The 16,155-nt window shown below is 40.8% G+C and overlaps 1 protein-coding gene across 1 annotated transcript in view; it reads right to left on the bottom strand.

Moving 5' to 3' along the window:
- Gabrr3 (gamma-aminobutyric acid type A receptor subunit rho3) overlaps window positions 1-15,859 on the bottom strand; it is a 49,611-nt gene extending 33,752 nt beyond the window's left edge. The window contains exons 1-2 of the mRNA XM_028879444.2: window positions 15,735-15,859; window positions 5,158-5,270 (exon numbers count right to left, since the gene is read on the bottom strand). Of these exons, the coding sequence (XP_028735277.1) occupies window positions 5,158-5,270; window positions 15,735-15,859 (238 nt within the window). The remainder of the gene's footprint in view (window positions 1-5,157; window positions 5,271-15,734) is intronic.
- Window positions 15,860-16,155: the final 296 nt, after the last annotated feature.

Here is a 16,155-nt window from a genome sequence, read left to right on the forward strand (position 1 = left end):
CTCCATTAGGTAGGTACACATGGATTTTTAGCTCTAGCTGACCTCTGTATGAACTTATGTGGATAAATAAGAACTCTTATTTGAAATCCCGAGAAAGGTAGTGGTAGGGATAGGAATAAGTCCTTCTGACTCTCAGGCCTGTTGTGTGACATGTGGAGACCATAAGCAGCTTTGATAATGTTAGCTTTTGTCTCAACTCAGCAGCCAGAATCTAGGTGCTGAATTGACTTTCGAGAAACAAAGAGACCATCATCTGGAAGACTGAAACAAAACGTCCTTAGTTATAGGAGACATAGTGGGCGGGAAAACATAAATAAAGAAAATGAGCTGCAATTTATAACCCAAGTTAAACAAAAAGCTCCCTAAATTTACATCCTCCTGTTTCCACATAATGAGTCAATTAATCTTCTAATGCTTTATAAAAGTGAAAAGAAGAAAAAAAAAACCCACCCGGCAGCAGCTGGTTTTAATGTTAAACCTAATTAGGAAAACACATTAAGGCAAGGGAAGTGCTGAAGTTACATTTAGCTGAGAGAGAAGTATGTTCATGAGCTTGGGCTGTAGACAAGTAGAAGAGAAGGGAGATAAATTAAGGCTTGTCTTTTCTATTCCACAGCCTGATTTCCCAAAGGAAAGCGGCCGTTTGAGAACAGAGAAATGAGTCACCATAGAAGGCACGGTTCTGGTCAAGCTAAGCAAGCGAAGGTTAAAGACCATTTCACAGAGGTAGTAGACTGACACTTATGACTGGACTTGTTGAGTTTTCCTTCCTGGATCACGGAACAAGCCACCTCAACACCATTTAGCCCAACCTATGATTGTGAGAAGAATTTCTTAATTGTGAGATGATCTGCTGCCCGTCACTAAATGTGAGTCGCATGTTTCAATTGCATACTTAGTAGCAATCTCATAAAGTAGCCTCAGGGAATATAATTTAGGAAGGCATGATCACTTAAAATATTAACATGTATTCCTCACAGATCAGGTAAAGAGGGAATTTGGGCCAATGTAATAATGCTTTTCTGGACGTGAGAATGATGCCCAGGGTGGAGGATGAAAGCATAAATATTTTACCTTGACAGGAAGGTGCAGGCTTAGTATTCTGCAGCTTCCCTAGCCCCTCACTGGGGCATCCTGTTACAATGTGGAGTTACAATGCAGGCTTTGGGCCTGAGCTTCAAAATTTAACAGACTCCCTGGTGCTTCTGCTAATCCTTGGAACACACTGAGTAATAAGGTGTCTGTGGAGTGTTTGTTTTAAGGTCCACTAATAAGTATAGTCATTTCTCTCTTTCTTGCTAATGCTCCCTAAAAAAGACCCTACTAAACAACAACAACAACAACAACAACAACAACACCTCTTCTTCTACCACACAGAACAATTTAATTGAGGAACCTAGCTTCCAGGAATTATGACTCGAAGTCATAGCTAGAACAGTAAGACAACTGAAGGAGGTGAAGGGGATACAAACAGGATAGGGAGACATCAACACGCCCTTCCCTAAAGACTCCACCTGAACCCGGGCAGCGGGGGCACACGCCCTTAATCCCAGCACGCAGGAGATAGAGCCAGGTGGATCTCTATGAGTTCAAGGCCAGCCTGGTCTACAGAGTGAGATTCAGGACAGGCATCAAAACAACGCAGAGAAACCCTGTCTCAAAAAACAAAACAAAACAAAACAAACAAACAAAAAAAGCCTCCACCTGAAAAATGCCTACAGCTGATACACACTTCCAGCAAAGTTATCAGGATACAAAATTAACAGACAAAAACCAGTCGCCCTCCTGTATATGGATGACACACCTACTGAGAAAGAAATCAGTGAAAGTACCTTTCACAATGGCCTCAAAATAAACAAAATAAATAAGCAGATCAATCAATCAATCTTGAATTCCTGAGAAGATGCATCTCTAGGTATTTTCAACTCTGGGGTCAGTTTCTAACAATTCATGTGCAAATGGCGTCTCCTAGTGGCTGCAAAGGATACAACTCCAAGCCACTTTACTTGATTTTTAGAACTCTCAGAATTGAGGGAACTGCTACACCTGCACCGCAGTTGTAGACTATATTATCCAAACTTTGGAAGACCTTTTTCTGGGGAGCGCATCAGTTTATTGAAAATGCTAGTTAAGGGTTTTGGAATCTTTTGGAAAATTGTCAGAGAAATAGTGATGTAGAGAAAGAAAAAGAGAGAGCTTCAAAAGGACAGTGAAATGAACACCTTTTGTTTTAAAATTAGCATACCTTACTTATTCTTTGATAATTTTACACACACACACACACACACACACACACACACACACACACACACACACACCAACCATAACGTATCTTAGTCATATCCACACTGATACTGATGCCCCATTCTCTCATTGGATCCTAACATGAATCCTGCCCACTCCTCATGTCCTCTTCCTTATTTTTCTCTTTGAAAAATCAAGTCCAATTAGTGGTGCTAGCTTGAGCATGGGCAGATTTTCAGTAGCTACACCCTCAAGGAAAAATGATGCTGTCTCCTTGGGGAGACATGAATTGCCAATAGCTCCTCAGCGAGGCACGAAGCTACAAGATCCCCTCCCCTACCCATGCTGGAATTATTGACCGGCTTGATCCTGCACTGGGCTTGTGCAAGTAGGTTCTCTGATCAGATATGGTGTCTAATCCACAGGAGGAAATTGTTTCCTAGCACTGTAAACCTGATAATAGTCACCGGGGATGTCTTTAGACTAGAAGGGGAAGGCATTGTCAAACTGCCTTCTAGACATGCACATTTATACCTACAGACTAGTGCTGCTCCCAGCCTTGGTCACAGAAGCTTTTTGGCAGTGGGTAGCAGTCAGTTCAGAGACTCATGACTCCTCAAAGTGCTGAGAATACATGATTGCGGAGTGCTCAGCACTAAATAAACATCTCCTTAAACCTGATTAATTTCCAGGCTTCTACGATTGTAAATTGGAATTCAACAACTGTGATTAAACACTCCAGAAAACAAAAAGTAACAAGCTCACCAAGACTTAAATCTGATGATGGTAAGTTAACCCAGCAGCCCTCAGAGTGCAATTCTCAGAGCCACAGCATCAGCATCATTGACCATGCAGTGTCAGCAGCATCTGCCAGCTGTGCAAACTCTAAGTCTCACTTACATCTAGTCGGCTAGGAATGGTGGAGGTGGGACCCAGAGCCCTGACTGGTAAGAGCCTCCCCCACTGTTCTGATGATCAGGACAGTCTGAGTCACTAATAAAATGGAGTTTAAGCCAGGTCTTAAGAATTGCAACCCTGGCCACGCAGTGGTGGCACATGTCTTTAATGCCAGCACTCTCAAAGCAGAGGCAGGTGGATCTCTGAGTTTGAGGCCAGCCTGGTCTACAAATGGAGTTCCAGGACAACCAGGGATGCTACACAGGGAAACCTTGTCTTAAAATAAAAAGATTAGAATTGCAACGCACTGGTTCCCAGAAAATTACCAAAGAAAACCAGGGGTTGAGGAGATTGCCAATCAGGTAAAGTGCAAGGGTAATAACTAAAGTATGGACTCTGCTGGATGGGCACAGTAGCCTGACTATAACTTCAGCACTGGGAAGGTAGGGACATAGGATTCCCTGAGGGAGCTGCCTACCCAAACTAGCTATGCCAACGAAGTCTGCATTTAACTGAGAGGTGTTGCCTCTATGAGTCATGTGTGCTGTGATTATAGAAGATTTCCAAAGTCAGCTCTGGGCTACTGAATGCATATGTATACATGTGAACCCACACTAGCACACATGAGCCCATATATAAGTGGACACACATTTATACATGCATGTACAGAATACACTGACATATGCAAAAAAAAAAGAAAGAAAAAAAAAAAGAAAAAAATCACACCAAATCATAACAAACCAAAACAGCCTTCTACATAACAGTTGCTTGATAATTTAATTTTTTCTTATGAGTGCATTAACTTTCCATGGCATCTACATGCCTGCCTGCTTCCCTTTTGCTGTGAGCATAATATGCAATGACTATCACATTTCTCCCAACTCTCCCTAGTCATTGGTTATTCATCCAAATTGGTTATTCATCCAATGCTTTATTGTCAGGTCTTTTTTTTTTCTTCATCTACCCTCCCCTTATTCACATACTTGAAAAGCTGTCAGTTTGAGAATTGCATTCAGGGCCTGCTCTCCCCAATATCCACCTCATCTATGAACTCCTGGAGCATGTGAGGGGCTGGGCCTGCAGATTTAAAGCTGCAGGAGCTCCATGACACAAGACAATGCATATTTCAGCATATTTGAAAAGCTGTCAGTTTGAGAATTGTGGGGGTGAGATTTTGTTTCCATAAAAAACAAACAAACAAAAACCAACCAGGTGAACTCAAAGAAATTTAGGTTACCTGGAAGATGTCATGCTCCTTGTACATCCATGGAAAACATGGCCCCTCAATGATGAAACCATGTAGAAGAGCCCCAAGGGAAGAACACTCCACTCCACAATGCTCCTCTTCTGATTCACCATCCCCACCTGCCATCAAATCTTGTTTCCACTACTTCTTGGTTTTGGGATGCTTTCTAACCTCTGTAACCATGGGTTTCTACATGGGAATGTGAAGGTTCATGATGGTGCCTATTTGTAATTATTGTGAAGGTAAATGGTACAGCACATTAAAGGGCTTAATACATGCCAGATCTTAAAAAAACAAAACAAACCAGTTTTAATTGCTAAAAGCATAAAAAAGGAGAAAAATGCACTCAGCAGAGGGAGTCGTGGCATTGGATATTACTATTGTTCTTCCATTAAAGTCAGGTGTTCTGGCTTGTAGGAATAGTCAGTCAGCCAATTAGCATCATGTCATCCAATTCAGCTTATAGTAGAAATAGCAAGTTGCTATGTTGCAAATTTATCTGTCTTCCAAATATTGAACACATTACACTTGCAAGAGTGTGAAAAATAGAAAAAAAAAAGAGTTCAGGGATCAATATAAAATATAGGCATTGTCAATTGTTCCCAGTCAAGAGAAGATAATCATACAAGTATTTAAAAGTGTTTATTCATTTATTTACTTACTTACTTTAGCAGATAGCTTTTACTAGAGTTTTTGTACTAATTGCTTCAAATTTTCCCATCTTGAGAGTGCAGTAGGCTTTAGCATTGATTTTTGATGGTAACACTCACCTCCAAATCCAGGTCTTGTGGAGAAATCATGGTCTTCAATGTGCAACAACTGCTCCCGTCTCAGGGGCCAGACTTTAGTACTGTCGTCTTTCCTCATTCCGGTTTTTCTTATGCTGTACCCCCGAGAGAAAGACACAGATGTCTTAGTTAGGGTTAGTTTTGTTGTGATGAAACTCCATGACCAAAGCAACTTCGGAGGAAGAAAGGGTTTATTTGGCATATGCTTCCACACCCACAGTCCATTACTGAAGGAAGTCAGGACAGGACCTCAAACAGGACAGGAACCTGGAGGCAGGAATTGATGCAGAGGCCATGGAGGGGAGCTGCTTACTGGCTTGCTCCTCATACCTCCTTCCTTCCTTCCTTCCTTCCTTCCTTCCTTCCTTCCTTCCTTCCTCCTCCCTCCCTCCCTCCCTCCCTCCCTTCCCTCCCTTTCTTCCTTCTTTCAACATTTTTGAAAAACTTTTTGTTGATTCTTTGTATATTTCACATCCTGCTCCCATTCATCTCCCTGTCCCTTTGCATCTACCCTCTGCCCTTGCAACTTCCATTTCAAAATAAAACAAAATTTAAAAGAAAAACAAAAATCAAAACAAACAACCAACCAAACCAAACCAACCAACAACCAACCAAACACAAGTCTTGGCATGGAAGCTGTAGTGTGAACAGTGAGTCACACAGTTTACCCTTTAGTCCATATTTCTTTACTCAATAAGTGTTCATGGCAATGAGTCATTGGTCTGGTTGCAGGCCTCTGGCTTCTGCTACACCATTGATACTGGGCTCTCTCTGGGACTCCTCTTGGATGTCCTGTTGTTGTCTTGTGTCATGGAGATCCTGCAGCTTTGGATCTGCAGGTCCTGCCCCTTCACATGCTCCAGCAGTTCATAGATGGGGTGGATGTTGGGGAGAGCAGGCCCGAAATTTGGGCCTTGCACTTCACCTGGGAAAAACAGTAGAGCTGGCCCTGATGTGAATGCGGGTGAGCTGGCTCCAGGGGTGAGAGCAGGAGAACTGATCCTGCTCCTTGATGTCTGCTGCATTGGGTGAGTTAGCCAGGGCAGTGATGGAGAGCTCTCCCTGCTGGTGACATTGAGGGAAAACTGACAGGCTGACCAACCCAGTTACCACCCGGCCCAAAACCAGGGCTATGAGCTGGCCCAGCCTGCTTTTTTATTGAACCCGGATCGGATCACCAGCTCAGGGATGGCACCACCCACAATGGGCTTGGTTCCCCTTGTCTTGTTAACCACTAATTAATAAGTGCCCTACAGCCAGACCTTATGGAGGTAGTTTCTCAATTGAGGTTTCCTCCTTTCAGACAACTCTAGTTTGTGTCAAGTTGACATAAAACTAGCCAGCACAAAATACTTTTAAGATACATATATTTATCATTATTAGCCATCTTGCTTAACAAAGTGTGCTCTGAAATAAACACATAAAATCTCATTCTGTTAGTTCAGAATAAGCCAAATATCTGCCAACATTTGTTTTTTGTTACAGAAGGGTAAAGCAGGTAAGGTCAAACAAATTTTAGAGTATTTGAATAGCAAAAAAAGGGGGGGGTTTAATACATAAACAGACAACACTTCTCAGAATGCATATTTTAAATGAGGACTATTATGTGGCTGAAGGTGATCCAAGTTCAGATTCACAGACCACCCACATCAGCTAAGGCAGCCCTTGAGGAAAGAATGCCCAGGAATGAGCATTTCAACAAGACACCTTGTAGAAACAGCCCGGGGATGAGCATCGGAAATGGATACCCAAGAGACTGACACTGATTGAACAATCTCTTCATTAAAGCAGTCAAGAAGCGAAAACCCTTACAAAACTCTAAACGGATAAAAACAGGGGTTTCAAAGCCAGACTAAGCAGAGATTACGGGGACAGGCTGAGCTTGCAGGCAGAATTCCTGCTGGAGGTTGCAGGGCTCCGGGGATGTTGGACCTGGGCAAACCCAACAGTGGCACAGGCAACGTCCATTGCCACCTTTCCTTCTCTAGGTCAAAGGGCACCTGGCAAGCTCCTTTCTGTGGTGTTCTGATATAGAACAAAGGCCTGTCTCTCTGGGCATCTGTGAATATGAGCAAGGTGCTGGGACACTGAGACTGCTTTTCTGACTTGGGTACCATTTCCTAGGAACATTGATGCAAATTTTAACAAAAGATGATTTAAATTCTTTCTTGCTACATCTATCTATCTATCTATCTATCTATCTATCTATCTATCTATCTATCTATCTATCTGTGTGTGTGTGTGTGTGTGTGTGTGTGTGTGTGTGTGTGTGTGTGTTTCCCATGGACACTCTTGTGTAAGACAAAAGACAACTTGTGGAATTCTCTTGTCTCCTTCCATCCTGTAGAGCCTGGAGATTGAACCAAGGTTCTCACCCTCGGTCATGTCCCCTGAACCATTTCACTGGCACTGGAGGCATTTTCCTGACTCCAGAAAATGACTCTGACTACAAAATGACTCTGACTAGGAGGATTTCAGATGCTGAAGCAGTTGATGGAAGAGGTATATTAGGGTTTGTGAGATGGTCCAGTATGATCTCTAAATAGGGTGGAATCTGGATGAATCCTCAGGGGTTTAGAGATGTATTCTTTTTCTAATAATATGAATGGATAAGTTCAGAAAAGGAATCTCCTTTGGATAGAAGGTAATTAATTTGAATTTAAATATGTTAAGTCATTATAGCTGGTGAATAATTGAACACACTGAATTATTTCTCCCAAGAAGCTAGAATAAACTAGGGAAAACCTTCTAAGGAGCTAGGATAAACTGCTTATTTAAAAAATAGTGATAGAGGACTGGGGAGATACTCATCATAAAGTACTTCCTGAGCAAGCATGAGAACGTAAATTTGATCTCTCTAACTACTCCCCACCAAGTGAGTCATAGTAGCATACATGTTTGTACTCCCAAAGACATAGATAGGAAGATCTCTGGGGCTTGCTCATCAACCAGAAGCCTAATTGATGACCCTAGGTCAATTAAAAACTCTGTCTCAAGACACAAGGTAGACAACTCCTGAGGAAGCAGAACTGAGTTTGAATTCTGGCCTCCACATATATGCATATACAAGTGCACCCACATGAACACCACCCCCACACACCTGTACACAAATAGCAAGAGGTAGTTTTCAAGTAATGCCTATCAGCCCAGATGTTTGGCAAATGTGATCCTCATTGGCAAGCATTCAGCTCTTCTGGTTTCCTGGGTCTCTGCCCAGAGTTTCTGATTCAGTAGGTTTGGGGTATAAAATTTGCATTTGTAACATTTTTTTTTTCAGGATAACTTGTTCCTGTAGAAAATAGCACGTAGTTAATAAATGCTGGCTACTTGTTTTTGTAAATAAGAAAGTGTAGATGTAACATGTAACAGGAAATTTGTAAAAATTACTCCTTTGGTATAATATTTTGGATACAACTAAATAACATGCGACTAATGTGTCTTTTCAGGAAACATTCCTCTGCAGGAGACTGAAATACAGATGCATTTTAATTAAGAACTCCAAGAATGCTGAGCACAGGCCTGCTGTGAAGTGCTTTCTGGGCCGCAGTGGGGTACAGGCACCTGCTCTTACCTGACTTGAGTGGTCCATGTTTATCTCATCTTGATTTCCTTTTACCTTAACTTCTTTGCAAAGAGAATATGTTGGTTGTACCCTCAAAACAGATTTTTACAAATTTATGCACTTTACCATACATGTTTAAAAAAATACTTAAAGGACCTGGAGAGATGTCTCAGTGGGTAAGAGTGTTTACTGTCATACAAAGGACAGGTGTTTGGGTTCCAGTTCCCACATGGGGTGATTCAGAACAGAGTGTAACCTCAGCTCCAGGGGATCTAACATCTCCAGCTCCATAGGCACCTACATTTACAACCCCTCCAGACATACACAGACACATTCTCATACTGACACACACCCCACACACAATTAAAAATTATAAAATAATTCCCCCAAACAAATATAAATAACCTCTATAATCCTTTCATCATACATTGAAAAATATTTAGATATTGATGATGTAGAAGAACATTCTTCCTTTGAATGTATCCAGTGAACTTGAATACATACATTATTTAAAAATACATGAATAAATTCTCTAAAATATCAGAAAATTTATATTACTTATTTTCTTAGTACTTGTATTTCCATTATCTTGCTTCATAGAATTTTATTATTCATCATACAAGTATGTTTGGGTAGAAAATATGTACATACATTGATATTAACTTTAAATTTTATATTACCATCACAAAGAGAACAAAATAATTTGTATAAATGTTGATTCCTATTAAATTTAAGAATAAAACGTTAGTGAAAATGAATTTGTTAATGAAATGGTGGTATATTTTTCTCATTATTTTATGTGTTAAATGGATTTAGTCATTGTTAAAATGAAGCTAGGTTTTACATAAATTCATTTTTTTAGTTTTATAGATGAAAATACTAAATTTTGTTCATGTATGTGTAAGTACATTGAATGTCAAGAAACTTTTTCATAATGTTTGAAAAATGTAACTGAATTATCTAAATTTATTTTAACACTTTTTTCATTTTTTTATTAAGAATTTTTTTTTCATTTTACACACCAATCAGAGATTCCCCTTTTCTCTCCTCCTGCCCCCTCAGCCTTTTCCTCCAACCAACCCCTCATCCCCCCACCCCAACAAGAAGGCAAGGCCTCCCATGGCAAGTCCAAGCCCTTACCCCTGCCTCAAGGCTGCATGAAGTATCCCATCATAGGATACCAAAAAGCCCCCTCATGCACCAGGGATGGATTCTGATTCTACCGCCAGGGGGTCCCTCAAGCAAATCAGAGCTTTTCTCCAATGACTGATGGAAGCAGATATAGAGATCCACAGTCAAACACCAGGCAGAGTTCCAGGAATCCAGTCAAAGAGAGAGAAGAAGGATTCTATGAGCAAGTGAATCAGGATCATGATGGGGAAACCTGCAGAGACGACCAAACCAAACTAGTGGGAACTCATGAATGTTGGATCAATGGCTGTGGAGCCTGCATGGGACTGGACTAGGCCTCTGCATGGCGAGACAATTATTCTGACTTATATTTTAAAAGCTACATTGTGTGACCAATTACCCACAATCATTTTTAGTGATTTATCACCTAACAAATTAACTAGGTTTTTCCTTTAATTTTGTTGAAAGAAGGTAGGAAACAAGCCAGTGTGGAAATGATACATTACTTGGTGGAGATTCATTCACTATCTCAACCTCAGTATTCATAATCGTCTCTTTGTTCTCAGGAAGCTCTTGTATGGTAGAAGCACAAAACAAGATTAGGAAGGAGAGAGATGCCTGAGACAGAAAAATCTTCAAAGGAAGGTGATGAAGGAGACTGTGGTGAGTGTCCAGGTTAATCTACTTTAATAAAGAAGTCAGAAAGAATGGAATCCACACATTGTTTAGAGATTGCACTTGACAACATGCCCCTCAGATAGCTTGCCTGTATATACATAATGCCTCATGAATACAGGCGTTTGCTTTGAAAACCTGACTTAGTATTTGTATATATTTGTAATTATATGCAATTATATATTGTTTATAATGCATGGAATAGTTATTATAAACTAGTTTATATTCTATATAGTAACAGAAGAGCAGCTGTGGTATTTAAAAAGGGCGTGGCGTGGTCTTGGCGGTGGAGCCAAGGGGCGCGGTGGAAAGTCACTCACACCATGCAGACAGCGCTCATGTAGAGGATTTTATTAAGGGAAAGGAAGAAGGGACATAGAGTGTGTCTCTGAAGATAAGAGGAGAGGATGAGAGAAGAGATGGGAGAAAAGAGAAGAGAAGAGGTACAGAAACTACCTCAGAGAGAGAGAGAGAGACAGAGAGAGACAGAGAGACAGAGAGAGACAGAGAGGTGGGCGGGACCTGCCTTTTAAAGGGGGTTCAGAGCATGTGCACAGTGACCATGTAGCAATAAGCACTTGATGTTGTCAGGACCCTGAGCAGGCCAAGGCACTGCTACTTACTGGCTAGGTCCACAAGGCGCCAGCCAGGTAATGTCTAAATGCTAACACATAGCACAATAAATTACATTATGTTTTTCTTTTAAAAATGTAAAATCTGTCAAAAGGTTCTGCTAGGATATATAGATACAAATTCATGATAGAGTGAAGTAGCTAGAAATTCATTTGCCCCCTTCATTTGATCACTAAGAAAACTGTTGGAGATCTCCTAATTGGAGATTCAATGGTTATAGGTCCCTGATGCTTCAAGAAGCCTTAGAGAGGATGTGAAGAGCCCCGGGGCTTTGCCTAAACAGCTTCTAGACACCTGAACTCCCTCCAGAATGCAAGGCTGACTACAGTCAATACCTTTTACCTATAAAGGAAATACCTGTGCAGGTAAGCATTTCTGTGGATGAGACAGCCAGAGTGTGCTCCACTAGAGACATGGCAGCTATGGTGTATCTCACCTGGGTCTCTACCAGGTCATGAGCTCAATGCTGAGGGTTCAGACTCCCTCATGGAATTAGGAAACTGGACCAATTTTAGAGTTGGCCTGTAGATGTTATCTGGAGCTCACATGGTATAGTAAGTTACAAAATTTTATGATATTTAGAGTTCCTATCTTGTTTGAAAAAAGATGATAAATCTGCTGCTAACTGTGCTAATTTTTCCACAACCTTTCACACCAGTGCAGGGCTTGGCTTGGAATACTGAAAGAATGCACACTAACTGTAGCCTTAAGAATAATCTGTAGGTTATTATATAGATCTGTGCTAATGTCTGCTCTGAACTGTTAATAAGAGCCAAGGTTCAGTTTCCAGGAAACTTTTTGTTTTGTTTTTGAGACAGGGTTTCTCCATTTCTCCATGTAGTTTTGGTGCCTGTCCTGGATCTTGCTCTGTAGACCAGGCTGGCCTCGAACTCACAGAGATCTGCCTGGCTCTGCCTCCCAAATGCTGGGATTAAAGGTGTGTGCCACCACTGCCCAGCTTTCAGGAGACTTATAAGTTTGCTTTAAAATAAAATAATAAGAGTAGCTCACAAAATGTACAATTAAATAAGTTACCATTAAAGCATGCATAAATAAATAAACAAAGAGACTATGATAAAATGTAGACAGGCCTATTGTAGGATAGTTTAATAATTACTAAATGCTGTCATAGATCTATAATAGGCCTAAACAGCCCAAGGACAGCATGATTACAGTAAAACTGGATGTCATTCCTAGGCAAAGAATGATATTTTCACTTGCCAAGAGTTTCTTTATCTATAATTCTTCCCTACTGCCTTTCTTAGAAACAAGGGGAATATTAGAATATAAGACTTTTAAAATGTTTAGCCTAAAGAAAGGATATCTTTGGATGGAAATCAAGTTTTTAATCTAAATAAAAATAGCCTGATTAAAATAATATAAACAGGCCTGACTGAATGAAAGCAGGGCTTAGAATAATTGACACAACCAAAACAGTGGGTAAAGTGGGTGATTTTCAAACAAAGACTATGCCTTCCTCTCATCTCCATTCTGTTAGTTTTCTTGCACCATAAGAGGTAGATTATTAATTAGTTATACCGTTACTTGTGGATAATCAAGTTGAGTACGGAGCAAAGAACCTCATAATATTTATGTACTAGAGAAGTATGGAGAAGCCTGGCCCTCCTTCTCTGGAACAAGCCTAGACAGTCATTCCTGTGTTTTTGTCCAATGCATGAGGGAGTGCGGAGAGCAGTATAGGAACTGACTTGGATTACTGTCTTCACTCAGGGAAAGTGCCTCGGTTTCATTCCAAGTAGCTGCTTTGAACCAGGGTGGTGGTTTACACAATCTTCAGTGCCCTAGAGGATTGTTCACTGCAGAACAAAAGCAGCAGAGATAAATTTTAATGAATCATATTCTGGCTTGTGGCCTGAAGGGCTCTTCAGTTAGAACACAGAGAAGTAGAAAACAAGCATTTGGAGCTCAGACAGTAGAAACCCCAGTGTTTCCCCTGGAGGAAACCTGACCTATACAACCCATAAGTTGTTTTTCCTTTAAAAGGAAATAAAAAGAGGCATTTAACCTAAGGAAAAGGTTCCCTCCTTACCAGAAAGACTTTGTGTTTCCTTGTTGACTTAAAAAAAATGTAATGAGCCATAAGTGTAGCTTTTAAAAATCATTACGATTATTTACACTTTCATACATGCACACCTTGCGCACTGACCACTTTTAACTCCTAACTTCCACCTCCCCACCACCACCCTTCACTCCCCACCATACAAAAAAAAATTCTCTCCCATGCACACGTCTATTTGTTTTGTGTTATAGCCCACTGAGATTAACCAGGCTATCTGGAGCTAGCTGTCGAAGGCTGGCAGGCTGAACAGAGGGCGCAGATCTAAAGGCAGTGATTCCTTTTCTCCCAGAATCTGCTGATGGAAAATAGTTCAGCGACAAAGGCAAGGCCTTCTGAGTCACCCCTTTCTTGAATGATTGTTGATAGGGCTTGTCTTGTTTGCTCCCGTCTAACTCCCTCCTATTGATGTGCGTGAATGATAGACACGAGTTGTGTGGTAGTTTTTTTATTTCCCCATAGATACCATGCCATGGATGTGGACTAGTATGATGGGATAGCTTTTATAATTTACTTTTTCCTTCTCTAAGCATCTATGGAACAGCCAGAAAAAAATCTATTGCCTTAACTCATCGATGATATTTAATAGACTCTCCATTTGTTATAAAATAAACTACACGAATATTGGAAGCAACCTGAAACAAACAAAAACAAAAATCACACATAGTCTGGCATAATCTTACATTCATGTTTAATCTCTTTGGAGAGGATCCAGGAGGGAATTAAACTCAACTAGGCCCTGTGTCATCTCAGGTCTGTGGTCTGATAACAGAATGGAAGGAAAGTGTAGGAGGGACACTTTAAAAAGTAGGACCAAACTGACATTAGTAGATTTTCCTCCCAGGTCCATGACCCCACGAGCTCTGGGAAGTTGGCCAGGTCCAGTGCCAGGCATGATTTCTCTCCTGTTGAGTGGGTCTTTAAGTCCAGTCAGACAGCTATTGATTGGCACTAACATGTGAGTGATACTTAATGCACCTTTACCTATATCTTACCATGCTGGTTATTGTCATAGTTCATAGGTGGAAGGACTGTAAGAGCCAAATATCAGGAAGTCTGCTGTGAAACAGCCTCTCCTAGAAATGGCTACGTAGACAAGATTGGAACAATGGCATTACCAATGGACATGCTAATGTGGACCGTGGAAGATTTCATGGAGTCCCACTCCTAGCAAAGAACTAAAAGAGACTACTGACTGCTGGGAGAAGAATTAGCCTTCTTACTGATTGTCCTATGAAGAGTGGTTGACCCTGAAACCATATACACATAGACAATGAAAGTGGAATCAAAATGGTTGTATTTGTATATTTGTGCACACACATATATACATACCCCAAACACACATACACACAATGTACATACAAATATACATAAACACATGTGTATATGCATGTGTGTGTGTGTGTGTGTGTGTGTGTGTGTGTGTGTGTATGTGTGTGTGTAACAACAGTAGTCAAAGAAAAAGAGTCTATCAACTTGAAAGTGTGTTGGTCTATTGGAGGGGTTGGAGGGAGGAAAGCAAAGAGGAAAATGATATAATTCTATTTCAACTAAAAATATATTTTAAAAGTACAAAGCAGACTGGGGATTGGGACTACAGTTCCTGTCGTCTTTAAATCTGAGGAATCTGAAGGTATTGGTTAAATGTTTTGTTCTTTTTCCTGATCTGGTGGTGAGTGTTTCATGAACATGCAAGGTTATAAGGACAAGCTTTCCGATATCTGCCACTTCACAGGTTGGATCTTTTGAGAAATCTCATAAAAAAGGAAGACTTTTGCAAGGACATTCTATGGATGACTGATTTGTCCAGTTAGTAAGACTGAGGAATTTGGGGTGCTCTTAGTGAAACCTGGGGTGCCACAGGCAAGTTGCGACACCCTTGTTATTGTAATGCACTGATTTCTCCTGGTTATAGCCAGGCATCTCATGTTATTGTTGGGAAAATAACAACAAGGATGCGTTGATCTTCAGAAAGATATTTTAAATATATGAATGTTATTTTCAAAAGACAATAAATAGTCTTGATGCTTTTTTATACTATCTCTTCTTTTTGTTCTAGGGATTTCAGGTGTGCTGTTAAGTCACTAGTATAAAACTATATTGCCCTCCACAAAATTAACATGGAAAGTTGTTTCTTAAACTGCTTCTAATTCAAAATTTGAAGAAACTGTGAACAAGTATCGTTATTAATGATGAATGCATTCCACACCGAGGAAACAAGCTCCCTGAAGGATTATCCATATGTGAAACTTTTAACTATTTTCTCCCCAAATAAATACAACTAAACAAACAATGCCAAAGATGGAAGAGCCATCCTTTGGATGTTAACCAGAGGTGATTTATTCTGATGGGTCAGGGCTATCACAAACACAGGTACAGTGACAGAGATGGGCTTCCCATAAAGATATATTTCAAGACCAGCAGAAGGTCTGAGGCAGTTGTCGGGGAGAAAACAGAACACTATTGATGACTGTATCTTACCGTGTTTGTTTCATTGAAGAGAGGCACTGCTGATGGTGCCTCTTGATGGCAGAAGCAGCAGAAGCATCTGGCAGCCATGCAATCCAGGTGTAGGTGAAGGAGACCAACCAAACAGCTAGGACCATGTCTTCTAGAAGAAAGGAATGCAGGTGGATGCCGCCAACACAGCTACTGAGATTGCTTGCCCATGTGTCTTTCAAAAAATAAATATCATGTCATGAAAATGAACTTAGGAGGGAAAAAGCAGACATTGCCTTCAGGGCAGCCCTTTGTTCCTGTAGATTAAGCAGATTGGCATCACGTACAGGTACGTGTCTGTCTCCCAGCCTTTCATTTTCCTCTTTCCAGGGAGGCTTCTTAGCAAGATGCTTGATTCCCCACTCAGTAAACTCTTAGCTGCGGCCCTCGGCCGACAAAGAAG

This window comes from Peromyscus leucopus, chromosome 12, assembly GCF_004664715.2.
Source record: "Peromyscus leucopus breed LL Stock chromosome 12, UCI_PerLeu_2.1, whole genome shotgun sequence".
Lineage (NCBI taxonomy): Eukaryota > Metazoa > Chordata > Mammalia > Rodentia > Cricetidae > Peromyscus > Peromyscus leucopus.